This window comes from Mesoplodon bidens (assembly GCF_964165515.1).
Source record: "Mesoplodon bidens genome assembly, chromosome: 5".
Taxonomy (NCBI): Eukaryota; Metazoa; Chordata; class Mammalia; order Artiodactyla; family Ziphiidae; genus Mesoplodon; species Mesoplodon bidens.
In genome coordinates, this window is record NC_138161.1 from 108,069,107 (window position 1) to 108,089,301 (window position 20,195).

Consider the following 20,195-nt stretch of genomic DNA (forward strand, 5'->3'; position numbering starts at 1 on the left):
AGTGATGCCCACTGAACTGAAATTCCTTACAGTCACTGCCTCACAGACAGAACACAATTGTCCTATAAGTCTATTTTTTCTCACTCTTCACAATTACATTATAAAGGATTTCTACTATATGATTTAAAAAGTAAACTTGAAGGATTAATTACTGTATTAGTATAACATGGAAGAATAAAATATCCAAACCTGGTGTTCCAGGTATGAACAGAACAAATGAACCTGGCTGATGACCCTAATAACATGAAAACACTCAGAGGCTAGCATGTGTGTGATGGAGACATGTTATTTGCTCTTCTAGTAAATGAGAATAGCCTCACAACATTCAGTGGCCAGAGAGGATATTGGAGTAAATGACTTGCAAATTACAGTGCAAATGTGGCCCCACTGCACATGAGAGTCACGGATGTCATGTGCCTCCATCCCATGGTATATATCTTGAAAATCAGAAAACAGAATGGAAATTGTGAGGCCCAAGGCAGATACCAGCAGAAGTGAGAATATATCTGAAGAAACAGCAAACAGTATTTTTAGATGCTAAAGGAAAGCTTCCTATAATTTGGCACACACGTTGCAGAATCAATTATCTCTGTTGGGCAAATACCGGATACATCTTCAGATGTTTTGATATATCCTCATATGTTTTAAAATATGTTCTAATGTTTGCAAGACAAAGGTGATATCTTAAAAATCTTTCCTTCAAAGGCTGAGCCTAGAAGCTGTTAATTAAACGTATTCTAGTAAACTCCATAAAGGAGTTACCTCAACTGAGGAGTCCTTGGGGCTGGGACACCCTGCAGTGATCAGCCCATGTAAATGGTCACCAGAGAGATTCTGATGCTTTATCACCTCAGATCTAGTGTCGTTCATGAATAAATAAACAGTCATTCTTCTTGGTGACACCTCACTCTTCTTCATTGCCTAGAGAATAAAGTCCAAGGGTCTTGAACGACTGACATTCAAGGCCTTCCACAATCTGGTTCCAATCAGCCTCTCTAAACTGATCTCTGGTTGCTCTTCCCTATGTGCCAGGAAAGTTAAACCACAAACCTGCTGCTTCCACAGAGACCCAACACTTCTGTGCCTTGGTTCATAAGATACCCTGTGTAGATGATATTCTTCCAGCCTTGGCAAGTTCCAATTTTTCTTTTTTTGTTTTAAATTTATTTATTTATTTTTGGCTGCATTGGGTCTTTGTTGCTGCGCATAGGCTTTCTCTAGTTGTGGCGAGTGGGGGCTACTCTTCATTGTGGTGCTCGGGATTCTCATTACAGTGCTTCTCTTGTTGCGGAGCACGGGCTCTAGGCATGCAGGCTTCAATAGTTGTGGCTCGCGGGCTCTAGAGTGCAGGCTCAGTAGTTGGGGCTCACGGGCTTAGTTGCTCTACTGCATGTGGGATGTTCCCAGACCAGGGCTCGAACCCGTGTCCCCTGCATTGGCGGGTGGATTCTTAACCACTCCGCCACCAGGGAAACCCCCAATTTTTCTTAAAAAGCCCGGTTCCAACACCACTTTCTTTTAAAGACTCCCCAGTCTTCCCTTACCAAGTTTTATTTCATATGGTGTCTATCACTCTGCTTTACATGGTCTTCATTTATGTATCCACTAGGCTGTAACCACCTGAAAGGGACTTTGTATCTGCATTTCTGGGACTCTAATTGAAAGAGGAAGTGACAAACTAGCATGCACATCTGCTGGCTTCTTTATCTCCAACCTGCCCATATTGCTTTACTTTGGGGCGCTCAACTTCTCAGGATACACTGTGCCAACATCCCTGTTCTTATCCCCCAAACCCATCCACTCCTGTGTGCATCAGAACTTTCAGGTGCTTTGTAGACAGTGCCTTATAAATGCTCTTTGATGGTATGAGCACCTTCAGGCTGAAACAATAGCATTTAATCAGTGTTGATATGATATAAATGATTCTTACAATACTCAAAATTTATAAACAAACAAATTAGATTTTCTCTTATATTCTCTCTACCTCATTTATTCCAGTGTTGGTGGTCTATCGGCTCCCAACTCCATAGAGGTCCATACCAACCAGAAATCAGAGGCCACTCTCCTTCTACAGCAGACCCTACTTTTTGAAGCCACAAGGGCTCAATTTTCCCCCTCACCACCTACATCCACCCTCATATTCATCCATGCCTCATTTTATATATACAACTAGACGTAGCACCTCCTGGAAGAATATCCAGGCTTGTTTGAGAGGGGTGTGAGACAGAAGAAAAGAGGGAGCTGCATCTCCTAAAATAAAGCAATCTGAGCAGCTTGGTGATGAGAATACCCCCAGGAGATGGCTGTATGGATTTTTCATTTACTTCATTGTTTCCAAGTCCCAAGGACCCAGATGCTGGGAAGAACATGATGCCCCAAATGTCCATCCTGCTGAGGCCTGGTACTCACTGGAACTGGGCTGACTGCTGTGCACATTACACTGTACTCAGACTAGTGATCTGAAAAGCAGGCCAGGTTAGGGCACAAATGAGCAGTGTAGAAACAAAATGATAAGGCTCTCTTCTTTAATTCAGCTTTGACTGGAAAACGTAATAAAGAACTGAAGTGAATGTTGCCCTCCTTGGTTAGTTGCTATTGATGAAGAAAGTTGAAAGAGTGGGCTCCGTTTGCACAGGTGATTTGGGAAGACAAGCCCTGGGCAAGCCATTACAGATTATTCTCAGATAAGAAAAAGGTTAGTGAATATTCACACCTGTTTCCATAAAAATTAAACCAGTACGTTTCTTACTTCTCATCATCATAAAGTTGATCTTCTGTCAAAGAATGTTAAGAAAGGTAAAGACTTTTCTGTTACATCAGAATAAAATTGCTTGTATATTTTAATAGTAGTTCCAAGGACTTTTGACTTGTAACCTTGAGAGTATATGATTTATTATAAGACTATGTTTGTTAGAATATGTTTATAAGACATTTTTCATTTAAAATTATCAATTATGTTTGACATAGGGATTTGAATTTACCCACAAGCTTTAAGTCACTATGATGTAACTAATCCAGTTCCAATTAACTCAATTTATGTAGAAGGACTTTGCAGCTACTATTCAAATTAAAGTACTAGACAATGTAATATATCCTCATAAAATATATCTATGATCTAAAAAATTGCCATAAGAGATTAACTTGAAAATACAAAACAGAATCTCGATTTGTTGTGACAGGAGCCAAGGGCATTATCAAATACTATGTCAAAATTAAGAAAAATTATAAGAAATTCAGGAAGAAATTTGTAAAAACTATAATTAAAAGAAGACCTTAGCATGCTCTCAAAATCTTTGACAAACAGCTTATACAAAAAGAATCGGGGAGGATGAAAACAGAGAGAATGTGAATAATATAATATAATTGCTAAAACTGGTTTTGTATGGTAAATTACATTTCATAGCAGTGAGGGCTTCCCTGGTGGCACAGTGGTTGAGAGTCTGCCTGCCAATGCAGGGGACACGGGTTTGTGCCCCAGTCCAGAAAGATCCCACATGCTGTGGAGCAGCTGGGCCTGTGAGCCATGGCCACTGAGCCTGCACGTCCGGAGCCTGTGCTCCGCAATGGGAGAGGCCACAACAGAGAGAGGCCCGCATACGACACACACACAAAAAAAATCAATTCAAACGTTAAAAAATTTTTCAAAGAAAGTAAGAAGGGGAAAAAATAGAAAAGCAAAAATGAACAAATTAGAAAATAGAAAGCATACAGAATTATTAAATAATTCTTTAAATTATTTAAAGAAAACCAGTAAAAATACATTTCTGGTAAGAATAAATAAACGTAATACACATAAACATGATTAAGATGAGGAGCTATTAAAAGAGCTGTAGAAGTCATTAAAAATTGTAAGAAAATACCATCCCAAACCCTATGCTAAGACGAAATAATATCAATGAAATAGAATTATCTGGGCAAAAAAAAATTTATTTTGAAAAACAGTTTACAAAGAGGACAACCTAAATCAATCCTCAAAATATTAACTCTTTCAAAGAAAGGATTTGGAACCAGATGATTTTACTGGGTTCTTGCAAATGGTCAAGGAGTAGACTATTCCTACTTATAAAATATATTCCAAAAGAAAGAAAAAGTCCAAGAGTTTTCAAGTCTAATACCCAAACCTAACAAAACACTACACAAAAAACTTCAGATCAATCCCATATAAGATGTAGATATTAAAAACCAATAAAGTTCAATTCAGTAAAAGTGTAATCCACCACAAATAAGTAGAGTTTGCTCAAGAATATGAAGATGATTTAATAATAAGTTAATTAATGTAACACATTCTAGCAATAGGTCAAAATAGAAGACAAGTATAATCATCCCAGTAGGTTATAGGAAGACATTTGATGAAATACATCTCCCTTTTTTTTTTTTTTGTGGTACGCGGGCCTCTCACTGTTGTGGCCTCTCCAGTTATGGAGCACAGGCTCTGTACATGCAGGCTCAGTGACCATGGCTCATGGGCCTATCTGCTCCGCAGCATGAGGGATCTTCCCGTTACATCTATACATCAACAGCCAATGTGAAGATCTTTCCCCACCCACTCCACATGGCTCACTCCAGCACTCCACCCATTGACTGTGTTCTGTGTTCTATCTCATCACTGGTGTTTTGCAGTCTGGAAACAACTTTGGTTAATTAAAAGTTTAGAATATATATTCAAACCAAGTTGAACAACGTTATTGGGTGTTCATTGTACCACCTTCAGAAAGGAAAACTAAGAAACCAAATTTGACCTGTATCTGTAGACCTCACAATACCAGGACTGCTGCTTCACACAGAGAAATGCACAGGCCTGCACAATGCAGGTGAAGCAGGTGTTTAAAAAGACTGACAACAGCAAAGGGGGAGAAAGGAGTTGTCCTGCTGGTTGGTATGGAGCCAGCATTGGGTAGGCATGAGTTGAGTTCACTGAAAAGACAAATGCATTTTTCCTTGTTACAATTTCATTATTGAGAATAAAAGATTGACATGCATGTTACCCTGAGTCTTGTGTTAGGGTTCAGACTCAGCAAACATGAATTGATTGTTTACATCTAGGTAAGCTCACTGCCTAGGTGCACGTCCAATGCTACCAGGCTTTGCCTCTTCCATGTTTTGGTTTCATCTTCAGAAATGAAAATTAATGGTATGTAAAAGAGAAAGATGACTTTCCACACGGATTACAGTACTGTTATCTCTCAGTGATGATGGAAAAGTGGAGAGTTAAGATGAAGAGAGTAAGGAGGCATCTAACTGGACTAATCGTATGCTGGGAAATTTTTTAAAAAACACTCACTCTATTATTCACTTAGCCAACATTCTCTGAGCACTTCAGTGTACCAGGATAGATGCTAAAAGTGTGTTCTGCTCCCTCCTGGACAAGTGTGTAATTGGAGGACTGCTAGAGCACATTAGAATTAGTTAGGAAAAAGAACTTAAAGAAATCTTCCCTCCAGATGGGGATGTTAAAATATATTTTGGTCCTAGGATTTACTTTTTAACATTTAAGGGATTGGCAATGGGCAGGGATTAAACAGAACCACAAAAAAAGAAGAAAAAAATGATGATTACATCCATCTCAGAAGCCTTATATGCTAACAAACTGATGAAAATGGAATGTACTTTACTTCTCAGGGCAGAGCTGGAAAGAAGCATGGGGAGGTCGGGATGTTTCAGTTCTTTACATCTGTTACTTCTCCCCTTTTCATAGCTTATGACTGGTTTCTTTGATGTAAGAAAGTGAGGTATGTATACTTAGATCTGTGTTCATGTATGTAAAGGCAGGGCAGCAGGAATTGAGTGTCCAGTTTTAGATAATAGAACTCTAAAACAGGTCTTTAGTTTGCTCAATGCATGTTCTGGGGTTATCACAAACACTCTTTGGTTCTTCATTTTCTCATGCATACAACAAATGTGTTGGAATGTCTAAATGGTCTCCAAAGGCTCTTCCAACTCATTTATTCTAAATCTCTCTGACTGTCTAAAGCTTTACCTTTATCAATTTAGTCAGTGTTTCCCAGGAGGGTGCTGGGCTAGTGGCTGTGAGCTATGCAGAGTTGAGAAGGACATCTCCTCTGCTTTTAAAGAGCTTGAAGTCCAGTGGAAAACACAGATGGGGTGTGTAATAAAGAATGAGGCTAGTCTTTGTCTCAGGTGGACCCTTGGAGTGAAAAGTTTGACTGGCCTTTGTCCCCACTTCTTGGGATATATCCTCTAAACCCTTGGAATCTCCTGATTGATAGGAATATCTCTTCTGTTCATAGTGGGCCTAAAGAGAGTTTGTGCTAATGAGATGACTCAGGATGCGAGCTGGCCATGCCAGAAATATCAACTGTATGATTAGAGAGCTGGGGCCTTCAGAGAAGAAGAGAGCTGGAGATTGAGTTCAAACTCATGGCCAATGATTCAATCAATCATGTTTCTATGATGAAACCTCAGTAAAAACTCCAGACACCAAAGCTCAGGTGAGCTTCCCTGTTTGGCAGTACTCTGCATATGGTCACACATCCACATGCCAGGAGAGTAAGGCAGACTGACTCCCTAGGGAGAGGACAATGGAAAAGTCATGTTTGAGATCCTCCCAGACCTTGCCCTTATGTCTCTCCCTTTGATTGGTTCTGATTTATATCTTTTTGTTATAATAAAACTGTAATCAGATGGATAACACTTTCCTGAGTTCTGTTAGTTGTTGCTGCAAATGATTGAACCTGAGGGACTAGTGAGAATGCCCTCATTTATAACCAGCACGTCAGAAGTATGAGTGGCATGGGGACCCCCAAACTTACAGCTGGTGCCTAAAGTGAAGGCAATCTTGTGAAGGCTGTCTCTTAACCTGTGAGGTTTGGCCCAACTCCAGGTAGTTGGTGTCAGAAGTCATTGTACACACAGAGAAGAGGTACACAGTGTGGACTGTGGTCAATGCTGGGGGAGGGGTGCAAGGAGACCGCTCTGCGGCCATAGAAAGCAGAGGCCGCAGTGCTTGGAGTTCTCTCTGCAGTCCAGTATCCAAGGTATAATGTGGCCACAGAGTTCATAGAGAGGCTGTGGGTAGTGGAAAGACGTGTAATTGCACCTCTGGGCATCTGGCTTCTACCTCTTTGGTTTTCTCTTTCTCAGATGTTCATTGTAGTTTCTGACTTTTCTTTTACACAGGGACTGTGGAAGATTGAATTATTGGCCTCATTGTGGCAAAGTGTACTTTACCTACCCTTAATTTTGGTATTTACTGTGTAATTTTCTCTGGCCAGAGAGATGTTAGCAGTTTTGAAGCATGCTTGCATGGCTGGGCTTGCTCTCTGGCTTTGCTGTCTCTGATCTGTACTCATAGCATGCCCAGGTTTGCCCATTCAGTCCAGCCCCAGAAAGAAAAATGTAGAACAAACCTGAATTAAACCCAAAGCCTGGGCCAAGACCAACTAATCTACATCCTAAGCAGAGTGGCTCAGGTAAGCCCACCTAGATCAACTGAACGGTAGTCAACTTTTAAAACCATGAGTGGCTATTGTAAGCCACTGAGTTTTGAGAGTGGTTTGTTATGCAGCATTACTATGGCAATTACTGTGGCAATTGATACAGAATCCTTACATAAAGATTATTCTCACTTTTTCCCTAATAGAGATGTTTAATACTTTCTGACAGGGACTCTGTATACTTGACTATAAATAAAAATAAAAATAATAACAACCATTTTAGAGTCCCTGCTAGGTTCCAGAGGCTGTGCTAAGTGTTTTATAAACATTATTGTTATTTCTTTAAGAAGCAATGCGAAATAGGTATTTTTTCTTACCAGTAAAGAAACTGATGTTCAGAGAACTAGAATCCCTTGCTTAAAGACCCATAGTTAGTGAGTGACATGGTGGTGATGTAAACTCAAGTCTGTCTGACTGTAAAGCCCCATGTTCTCTGCTCTACAGCAGACTGCAGTGGTTTGGAGCTCATGAATTGAAAAGAATAAAATGAGGAGCCCTGGAATACAAGCTCAGGCAGCAGAACAGTTTATCAGCAACTAGAAGAACTTTTCTAACTTGTCTAGGTTTCTTTAAAATTATATATATATATATATATATATATATATATATATATATATATCAGATTGCATGCAGAGGAATAAAAACTTGTGAAGTGTTATATTTTATTCATAATTAATCATTACCTCCTCAGAGTTTCCTCAGCACATTACCCATATTGCTGCTATAGTTCAGAATGTCTGGCATTAAGTCTACTTGTTTACATATGTATTCAGCAGACTGTGAGCTCCCTAAGGGAAGAAATCCTGTCTCGTTCCACTTTCTGTTCCTTACTGAACCTAGCACAGAGCCTGCTGTATGGGAGGACTTAGCAGCTTTTAAATTCTATTCTCAAAGTATAGTTTTTAACTGTTCATCATCATTTGGATATTATGTAGGAATGTTTCTCTTAAATGGTTGGCTTACTTGTGTTATGGACATTTCAAGTCACGTAAGGCAAATTTCAGGAGTCTTGTGAACTCATCTAAACTACATGCAAAATTTTGATTGTGCTTCAGGAGATTTTTAAGCTGAGAAGATCTCTATCTTCCAACAGATTCTCCAAGGGGATGAAGACCCAGAAAGGACTCATTGAAGCACTGATGGAACTTAAGAGAGGTAGTTCTATAACAGATACAATCTCTCCTACAGCCTTCTTCTCTGTACACTGTGCCTCCTCCAATATGCTGGAGCTATTGGCCCAAATGGAGCTGAATTACATGACTTCACTTGTAGAAATGATTGGCCTCGACTGGGCATCTTACCCAAGAGAAGTTGATAAATTTTCTTTCCAAACAATTTGCAAATGACACTGAGAGATTGAGCTAATTGGCTGTAGGAGGACATGCAGAAAGGTTATGGAAACTCAACAGTAGTCACCATCTGGGGTCATTTGCAAAATGAATGAGTAGAAGTCAGATGAAAACAGAAAGGATAGAAAGAAGAAGAAAGACAGAAGATGGTCTCTTGGAAATAAGGAAAGAGGACTCTAGCCCTCCTCAAGCCTTGATGTTTTCAACTTTCTGTTCTCAGAATTTTTTTGAGAATTAGATTCTTAAACATGTCCCTTCCTCAATTTTCTTCATCTAATTTGAGTGGGTCTTACTGAAAAGAACATGGGTGTAGTTACAACAAGTTCCTTTCAAAATGGCATCTAAACCTATGAAGGTCAAATTGGACTTGAAGACATGCATTTTCTTAATTGACTTTTCTGACTTCATCTTGCTTTTGTCCTAGATTTTTCCTTTCATATATTATATCTTGTCTTATTAGTGGCCTTTGTATGTTGCATTAAAATCTTATGGATATGCAAATCAATCAGTGTGATAATCCATATTAACAAGTTGAAGGAGAAAAGCCGTATGATCATCTAACTAGATGCAGAAAAAGCTTTTGACAAAATTCAATACCAATTTACGATAAAAACCCTCCAGAAGGTAGGCATAGAGGGAACTTACCTCAACATAATAAAGGCCATATATGACAAACCCACAGCCAACATTGTTCTCAATGGTGAAAAACTGAAACCATTTCCACTAAGATCAGGAGCAAAACAAGGCTGTCCACTCTCACCACTATTATTCAACATAGTTTTGGAAGTTTTAGCCATGGCAATCAGAGAAGAAAAAAAAATAGAAGGAATCCAAATCAGAAAAGAAGAAGTAAGCTGTCACTCTTGCAGATGGCATGATATTATACATAGAGAATCCAAAAGATGCTACCAGAAAACTACTAGAGCTAATCAATGAATTTGATAAAGTAGTAGGATACAAAATTAATGTACAGAAATCTCTTGCATTCCTATACACTAATGATGAAAAATCTGAAAGAGAAATTAAGGAAAGACTCCCATTTACCATTGCAACAAAAAGAATAAAATATCTAAGGATAAACCTACCTAAGGAGACAAAAGACCTGTATGCAGAAAATTATAAGACACTGATGAAAGAAATTAAAGATGATACAAACAGATGGAGAGATATACCCTGTTCTTGGATTGGAAGAATCAACATTGTGAAAATGACTCTACTACCCAAAGCAATCTACAGATTCAATGCAATCCCTATCAAACTACCAATGGCATTTTTCAAAAAACTAGAACAAAAAACTTCACAATTTGTATGAAAACACAAAAGACCATGAATAGACAAAGCAATCTTGAGAAAGAAAAATGGAGCTGGAGGAATCAGGCTCCCTGACTTCAGACTATACTAAAGCTACAGTAATCAAGACCGTATGGTACTGGCACAAAAACACAAATATAGATCAATGGAACAGGATAGAAAGCCCAGAGATAAACCCACGCACATATGGTCACCTTATTTTTGATAAAGGAGACAAGAATATACAATGGAGAAAAGACAGCCTCTTCAGTAAGTGGTGTTGGGAAAACTGAACAGGGACATGTAAAAGAATGAAATTACAACACTTCCTAACACCATATATAAAAATAAACTCAAAATGGATTAAAGACCTAAATGTAAGGCCAGACACTATCAAACTCTTAGAGGAAAACATAGGCAGAACACTCTATGACATAAATCACCAGATCCTTATTGACCCACCTCCTAGAGAAATGGAAATAAAAACAAAAATAAACAAATGGGGCCTAATGAAACTTCAAAGCTTTTGCACAGCAAAGGAAACCATAAACAAGACGAAAAGACAACCCTCAGAATGGGAGAATATTTGCAAATGAAACAACTGACAAAGGATTAACCTCCAAAATTTACAAGCAGCTCATGAAGCTCAATATCAAAAAAACAAACAACCCAATCCAAAAATGAGCAGAAGGCCTAAATAGACATTTCTCCAAAGAAGATATACAGATTGCCAACAAACACATGAAAGAATGCTCAACATCACTAATCATTAGAGAAATGCAAATCAAAAGTACAATGAGGTATCTCATCACACCAGTCAGAATGGTCATCTAGAAAAAATAAATGCTGCAGAGGGTGTGGAGAAAAGGGAACACTCTTGCACTGTTGGTGGGAATATGAGTTGATACAGCCACTATGGAGAACAGCATGGAGGTTCCTTAAGAAACTAAAAATAGAACTACCATACGACCCAGCAATCCCACTACTGGGCATATACCCTGAGAAAACCATAATTCAAAAAGAGTCATTTACCACAATGTTCATTGCAGCTCTGTTTACAATAGCCAGGACATGGAAGCAACCTAAGTGTCCATCATCGGATGAATGGATAAAGAAGATGTGGCACATATATACAATGGAATATTACTCAGCCATAAAAAGAAATGAAATTGAGTTATTTGTAGTGAGGTGGATGGACCTAGAGTCTGTCATACAGAGTGAATTAAGTCAGAAAGAGAAAAACAAATACCATATGCTAACACATATATATGGAATATAAAAAAGAAAAAAAAAAGGTTCTGAAGAACCTAGGGGCAGGACAGGAATAAAGACTCAAACATAGAGAATGGACTTGAGGACATGGGGAGGGGGAAGGGTAAGCTGGGACGAAATGAGAGACTGGCATGGACTTATAAATACTACCAAATGTAAAATAGACAGCTAATGAGAAGCAGCCACATAGCACAGGGAGATCAGCTTGGTGCTTTGTGACCACCTAGAGGGGTGGGATAGAGAGGGTGGGAGGGAGACAGAAGAGGGAGGAGATATAGGGATATATGTATATGTATAGCTGATTCACTTTGTTATAAAGCAGAAACTATCACACCACTGTAAAACAATTATACTCCAAGAAAGATGTTAAAAAAATAAATAAAATAAAATAAAATAAAATCTTGTGGGGGAGAGATTCCGAGTTTTCCGGGTAAGATGGCGGAAGAGTAAGACGCGGAGATCACCTTCCTCCCCACGGATACACCAGAAATACAGCTACACGTGGAACAACTCCTACAGAACACCTACTGAATGCTGGCAGAAGACCCCAGACCTCCCAAAAGGCAAGAAACTCCCCACATACCTGGGTAGGGCAAAGCGGAGAGATTCCCGCACAGAGGATCGGTGCCGAGCGGCACTCACCCGCCCGAGAGGCTTGTCTGCTCACCCGCCAGGGCGGGCGGCGCTGGAAGCTGAGGCTCGGGCTTCGGTCAGAGCGCAGGGAAAGGACTGGGGCTGACGGCGAGAACTCAGCCTGAAGGGGGCTAATGTGCCACAGCTAGCCGGCAGGGAGTCCGGGAAAACTCTGGAGCTGCCGAAGAGGCAAGAGACTTTTTCTTCCCTCTTGGTTTCCTGGTGCGCGAGGAGAGGGGATTAAGAGCGCTGCTTAAAGGGGCTCCACAGACGGGCGCGAGTCACGACTGAAAGCGCGGAGCCCAGTGACGGGCGTGGGACGCTGGGGCTGCTGCTGCCGCCACCAAGAAGCCTGTGTGCGAGCGCAGGTCACTGTCCACACCGCCCTTCCGGGAGCCTGTGCAGCCCGCCACTGCCGGGGTCCCGGGATCCAGGGGCGGCTTCCCTGGGAGAACGCACGGCGCGCCTCAGGCTGGTGCAACGTCACGCCGAACTCTGCCGCTGCAGGCTCGCCCCGCACTCCGTGCCCCTCCCTCCCGCACGGCCTGAGTGACCCAGAGTCCCCGAAGAGGCTGCTCCTTTAACCCTGTCCTGTCTGAGCGAAGAACAGACGCCCTCCGGCGACCTACACGCAGAGGCGGGGCCAAATCCAAAGCTGAGACCCAGGAGCTGTGAGAACAAAGAAGAGAAAGGGAAACCTCTCCCAGCAGCCTCAGAAGCAGCGGATTAAAGCTCCACAATCAACTTGATGTACCCTGCATCTGTGGAACACATGAATAGACAACAAATCATCCCAAATTGAGGAGCCAGGAGTCAGTGCTGTGCCTCTGAGGTGGGAGAGCCAACTTCAGGACACTGGTCCACAAGAGACCTCCCAGCTCCACATAATATCAAACGGCGAAAATCTTCCAGAGATCTCCATCTCAACACCAGCACCCAGCTTCACTCAACGACCAGCAAGCTACAGTGCTGGACACCCTATGCCAAACAACTAGCAAGACAGGAACACAACGCCACCCATTAGCAGAGAGGTGGCCTAAAATCATAAAAAGTCCGCAGACACCCCAAAACACACCACCAGACGTGGACCTGCCCACCAGAAAGACAAGATCCAGCCTCATTCACCAGAACACAGGCACTAGTACCTTCCACCAGGAAGCCTACACAACCCACTAAACCAACCTTAGCCACTGGGGACAGACACCAAAAACAACGGAAACTACGAACCTGCAGCCTGCAAAAAGGAGACCCCAAACACAGTAACATAAGCAAAATGAGAAGACAGAAAAACACACAGCAGGAGAAGGAACAAGATAAAAACCCACCAGACCTAACAAATGAAGACGTAATAGGCAGTCTACCTGAAAAAGAATTCAGAATAATGATGGTAAAGATGATCCAAGATTCTATTTCCCAGATCCAAAATCTTGGAAATAGAATAGACAAAATGCAAGAAACAGTTAACAAGGACCTAGAAGAACTAAAGATGAATCAAGCATCGATTAAAAACACAATACATGAAATAAAAAATACTCTAGATGGGATCAATAGCAGAATAACTGAGGCAGAAGAACGGATAAGTGAGGTGGAAGATAAAATAGTGGAAATAACTGCTGCAGAGCAAAATAAAGAAAAAAGAATGAAAAGAACAGAGGACAGTCTCAGAGACCTCTGGGACAACATTAAACGCACCAACATTCGAATTATAGGGGTTCCAGAAGAAGAAGAGAAAAAGAAAGGGACTGAGAAAATATTTGAAGAGATTATAGTTGAAAACTTCCCTAATATGGGAAAGGAAATAGTTAATCAAGTCCAGGAGGCACACAGAGTCCCATACAGAATAAATCCAAGGAGAAATACGCCAAGACACATATTAATCAAACTGTCAAAAATTAAACACAAAGAAATCATATTAAAAGCAGCAAGGCAAAAACAACAAATAACACACAAGGGAATCCCCATCAGGATAACAGCTGATCTCTCAGCAGAAACTCTACAAGCCAGAAGGGAGTGGCAGGACATAATTAAAGTGATGAAGGAGAGAAACCTGCAACCAAGATTACTCTACCCAGCAAGGATCTCATTCAGATTTGATGGAGAAATTAAAACGTTTACAGACAAGCAAAAGCTGAGAGAGTTCAGCACCACCAAACCAGCTTTACAACAAATGCTAAAGGAACTTCTCTAGGCAAGAAACACAACAGAAGGAAAAGACCTACAATAACGAACCCAAAACAATTAAGAAAATGGGAATAGGAACATACATATCGATAATTACCTTAAATGTAAATGGACTAAATGCTCCCACCAAAAGACACAGATTGGCTGAATGGATACAAAAAGAAGACCCATATATATGCTGTCTACAAGAGACCCACTTCAGACCTAGAGACACATACAGACTGAAAGTAAGGGGATGGAAAAAGATATTCCATGCAAATGGAAACCAAAAGAAAGCTGGAGTAGCAATTCTTATATCAGACAAAATAGACTTTAAAATAAAGACTACTAGAAGAGACAAAGAAGGACACTACATAATGATCAAGGTATCGATCCAAGAAGAAGATATAACAATTGTAAATATTTATGCACCCAACATAGGAGCACCTCAATACATAAGGCAAATACTAACAGCCATAAAAGGAGAAATCGACAGTAACACAATCATAGTAGGGGACTTTAACACCCCACTTTCACCAATGGACAGATCATCCAAAATGAAAATAAATAAGGAAACACAAGCTTTAAATGATACATTAAACAAGATGGACTTAATTGATATTTATAGGACATTCCATCCAAAAACAACAGAATACACATTTTTCTCAAGTGCTCATGGAACATTCTCCAGGATAGATCATATCTTGGGTCACAAATCAAGCCTTGGTAAATTTAAGAAAATTGAAATTGTATCAAGTGTCTTTTCTGACCACAATGCTATGAGACTAGATATCAATTACAGGAAAAGAGCTGTAAAAAATACAAACACATGGAGGCTAAACAATACACTACTCAATAACGAAGTGATCACTGAAGAAATCAAAGAGGAAATTTAAAAATACCTAGAAACAAATGACAATGGAGACACGACGACCCAAAACCTATGGGATGCAGCAAAAGCAGTTCTAAGAGGGAAGTTTATAGCAATACAATCCCACCTTAAGAAACAGGAAACATCTCGAATAAACAACCTAACCTTGCACCTAAAGCAATTAGAGAAAGAAGAACAAAAACACCCCAAAGTTAGCAGAAGGAAAGAAATCATAAAAATCAGATCAGAAATAAATGAAAAAGAAATGAAGGAAACGATAGCAAAGATCAATAAAACTAAAAGCTGGTTCTTTGAGAAGATAAACAAAATTGATAAACCATTAGCCAGACTCATCAAGAAAAGAAGGGAGAAGACTCAAATCAATAGAATTAGAAATGAAAAAGGAGAAGTAACAACTGACACTGCAGAAATACAAAAGATCATGAGAGATTACTACAAGCAACTCTATGCCCATAAAATGGACAACCTGGAAGAGATGGACAAATTCTTAGAAATGCACAACCTGCCAAGACTGACTCAGGAAGAAATAGAAAATATGAATAGACCAATCACAAGCACTGAAATTGACACTGTGATTAAAAATCTTCCATCAAACAAAAGCCCAGGAACAGATGGCTTCACAGGCGAATTCTATCAAACATTTAGAGAAGAGCTAACACCCATCCTTCTCAAACTCTTCCAAACAATATCAGAGGAAGGAACACTCCCAAACTCATTCTACGAGGCCACCATCACCTTGATACCAAAACCAGGCAAGGATGTCACAAAGAAAGAAAACTACAGGCCAATATCACTGATGAACATAGATGCAAAAATCCTCAACAAAATACTAGCAAACAGAATCCAACAGCACATTAAAAGGATCATACACCATGATCAAGTGGGGTTTATTCCAGGAATGCAAGGATTCTTCAATATACGCAAATCAATCAATCTGATACACCATATTAACAAGTTGAAGGAGAAAAACCATATGATCATCTCAATAGATGCAGAGAAAGCTTTCGACAAAATTCAACACCCATTTATGATAAAAACCCTGCAGAAAGTAGGCATAGAGGGAACTTTCCTCAACATCATAAAGGCCATATATGACAAACCCACAGCCAACATTGTCCTCAATGGTGAAAAACTGAAACCATTTCCACTAAGATCAGGAACAAGACAAGGCTGCCCACTCTCACCACTCTTATTCAACTTAGTTTTGGAAGTTTTAGCCACAGCAATCAGAGAAGAAAAGGAAATAAAAGGAATCCAAATTGGAAAAGAAGAAGTAAAGCTGTCACTGTTTGCAGATGACATGATACTATACATAGAGAATCCTAAAGATGCTACCGAAAAACTACTAGAACTAATCAATGAATTTGGTAAAGTAGCAGGATACAAAATTAATGTACAGAAATCTCTGGCATTCCTGTACACTAATGATGAAAAATCTGAAAATGAAATCAAGAAAACACTCCCATTTACCATTGCAACAAAAAGAATAAAATATCTAGGAATAAACCTACCTAAGGAGACAAAAGACCTGTATGCAGAAAATTATAAGACACTGATGAAAGAAATTAAAGATGATACAAATAGATGGAGAGATATACCATGCTCCTGGATTGGAAGAATCAATATTGTCAAAATGACTCTACTACCCAAAGCAATCTACAGATTCAATGCAATCCCTATCAAACTACCACTGGCATTTTTCACAGAACTAGAACAAAAAATTTCAAAATTTGTTTGGAAAAACAAAAGACCCCGAATAGCCAAAGCAATCTTGAGAACGAAAAACGGAGCTGGAGGAATCAGGCTCCCTGACTTCAGACTATACTACAAAGCTACAGTAATCAAGACAGTGTGGTACTGGCATAAAAACAGAAAGATAGATCAGTGGATCAGGATAGAAAGCCCAGAGATAAACCCACGCACATATTGCCAACTTATCTTTGATAAACGAGGCAGGAATGTACAGTGGAGAAAGGACAGCCTCTTCAATAAGTGGTGCTGGGAAAACTGGACAGGGGCATGTAAAAGTTTGAGATTAGATCATTCCCTAACACCATACACAAAAATAAGCTCAAAATGGATTAAAGACTTAAATGTAAGGCCAGACACTATCAAACTCTTAGAGGAAAACATAGGTAGAACACTCTATGACATAAATCACAGCAAGATCCTTTTGGACCCACCTCCTAGAGAAATGGAAATAAAAACAAAGATAAACAAATGGGACCTAATGAAACTTCAAAGCTTTTGCACAGCAAAGGAAACCATAAACAAGACCAAAAGACAACCCTCAGAATGGGAGAAAATATTTGCAAATGAAGCAACTGACAAAGGATTAATCTCCAAAATTTATAAGCAGCTCATGCAGCTCAATAGCAAAAAACCAAACAACCCAATCCAAAAATGGGCAGAAGACTTAAATAGGCATTTCTCCAAAGAAGATATACAGACTGCCAACAAACACATGAAAGAATGCTCAACATCATTAATCATTAGAGAAATGCCAATCAAAACTACAATGAGATATCATCTCACACCAGTCAGAATGGCCATCATCAAGAAATCTAGAAACAATAAATGCTGGAGAGGGTGTGGAGAAAAGGCAACACTCTTGCACTGCTGGTGGGAATGTGAATTGGTACAGCCACTATGGAGAACAGTATGGAGGTTCCTTAAAAAACTAAAAATAAAACTACCATACGACCCAGCAATCCCACTACTAGGCATATACCCTGAGAAAACCATAATTCCAAAAGAGACATGTACCAAAATGTTCATTGCAGCTCTATTCACAATAGCCCGGAGCTGGAAACAACCTAAGTGTCCATCATCGGATGAATGGATAAAGAAGATGTGGCACATATATACAATGGAATATTACTCAGCCATAAAAAGAAACGAAACTGAGCTATTTGTAATGAGGTGGATAGACCTAGAGTCTGTCATACAGAGTGAAGTAAGTCAGAAAGAAAAAGACAAATACCGTATGCTAACACATATATACGGAATTTAAAAAAAAAAAAAAAGTCATGAAGGACCTAGGGGCAAAACAGGAATAAAGACACAGACCTACTTGAGAATGGACTTGAGGATATGGGGAGGGGGAAGGGTAAGCTGTGACAAAGCGAAAGAGAGGCATGGACATATATACACTACCAAACGTAAGGTAGATAGATAGTGGGAAGCAGCCACAGAGCACAGGGAGATCAGCTCGGTGCTTTGTGACCGCCTGGAGGGGTGGGATGGGGAGGGTGGGAGGGAGGGAGATGCATGAGGGAAGGGATGTGGGAACAGATGTATATGTATGACTGATTCACTTTGTTATAAAGCAGAAACTAATTAAAAGATTAAAAAAAAAAATCTTGTGGGAACAAGGCAGGGTGTGGGTAGATAAGCAAGTAAATAAATAAATAATGTGATAGAATTGTCTTTTTTTTTTAACATTCTCCAAGAGAATGTACTAGATAGATTTATTTCATTATGGTTTTTTAAATTAATTTTTTAAAAATTGTATGCAATTTTTAAAGGTTACACTCCATTTACAGTCATTACAAAATACTGGCTATATTCCCCATGCTGTACAATATACCCTTGTAGTCTATCTTACACCCAATAGTTTGTACCCCGACCCCTTTAGTGCCCATCCCCACCCTGTCCACTGGTAACCACTAGTTTGTTCTCTCTATCTGAGTCTGCTTCTTTTTTGTTATGTTCACTAATTTGTTATATTTTTTAGATTCCACATATAAGTGACAGTATTTGTCTTTCTCTGGCTTATTTCACTTAGCTTAATGTTATGGCATTTTCTTTGTCCCATAATAATTCAGGCTTAGGGTCAAAGTCCTAACCATGAACCTGGAATTATAGATGCCTTAGTGAGAGTGATTTTACATTGATCGTCCAATTGTCAATGACTCTTAATGTCTGCAGATAAATATCCACAGTTATCAGCCTGTCCATCAAGATTCTGTGATCTGACCCAACCTACTTTGTCAAATTTTATCTCCTGCTGTTTTTTTCCACATAGCCTACAGTGTGGTCAAATTGAAAAATTCACCCCCTATATTTATCAGCTCTCTTGCTCATGCTGCTTCCTTCTACTTGAAATGCCCTTCTTTTGGTAAAAGATATCTGAAATCTTTTCACCCTTCCTATTTTGGTGTAAATGCTACTTCTTCCTGAAGCCATCCCAGTATCTCTCTTTTCTACATTGCCATCTCCTCCTTCACTGCAGATCATCAGAAACAATATTCCCTTTTTCCAAACTCCAAAAGCATCTGCTGTTTTCTGGTACTCACTATTTTTGACTTGTATTTCATCCATTCAGGTATGTGAATCCTCCACTAAACTCTATACATCAGTGATCAGCCTTTTAATGCCCAGGTACTTAATGTGCCTAACACATAGTAGGAGATGAACACTTCTAAGAGGAGGTTGAATGGAGATTTTCCTCTTGTCTGGGGAATTTTGCTGAGCCTCATATTTGAGGACAGTGAGAGGTAAGTGCCAATTTAATGTAAAGAAAGATGACTACCGTATCTCCATAGTACCTACTAAGAGGGATCCACACTGGTCCTTCAACTGTAAGCATGCCATCCCCCCTCCCTCAGTTACCTATGTACAGACTATATAAGAGTAAACCATGGAGATGATCAAGAAATTCTTTAACGGGAATTGTTAGGAGAAACAAGAACTGTGGTTTTCTTCCCAGCATCACAACACAAATGAAGGGAGGTCATAAAAACCACTCCAGGAGAGACCTGAAGTGGTGAGGGTGGAGAATGGCTCTCATTCCCCTTCCTGTAATATCAAAGGGAAGAGAGAAGGGGCAGCAGTGAGAATAAGCTACACATCTACTATCTGGTACGTCAAGTAGAAGGGATGGAAATTAGCCAGTCTAGAGCTGTCTTGGAAGGAATCTGCCCAGTGGGCTGTTCAGCTGAGGCTAGAGGGCCCAGCAGACGAAAAAGGCTTTGTGATATGTACCACTAGAAGGCAGATCCTGAAAGAAATCCTGAGGGGTCAGAGGAGAGAGCGCCACACATGTCAGGGAGTGGTCTAGTCCAGAGCGCTGGACTGGGAATCTCTGAAGAACTCAAGAACTCACCAGTGAGCCCCATGCAAAGTGCCTGAGTTTAGGTGCTT

General features: G+C 39.9%; 1 protein-coding gene across 1 annotated transcript in view; it reads right to left on the minus strand.

Annotated features, from left to right (window-relative positions):
* The window catches only part of ATP13A5 (ATPase 13A5), a gene marked incomplete at both ends in the record, with an annotated part of 113,082 nt that overhangs the window by 3,853 nt on the left and 89,034 nt on the right, over window positions 1-20,195 (minus strand). Inside the window, 3 exon segments of the mRNA XM_081235356.1 lie at window positions 418-506; window positions 2,750-2,774; window positions 4,730-4,914. Coding sequence (XP_081091482.1) covers window positions 418-506; window positions 2,750-2,774; window positions 4,730-4,914 — 299 coding nt within the window.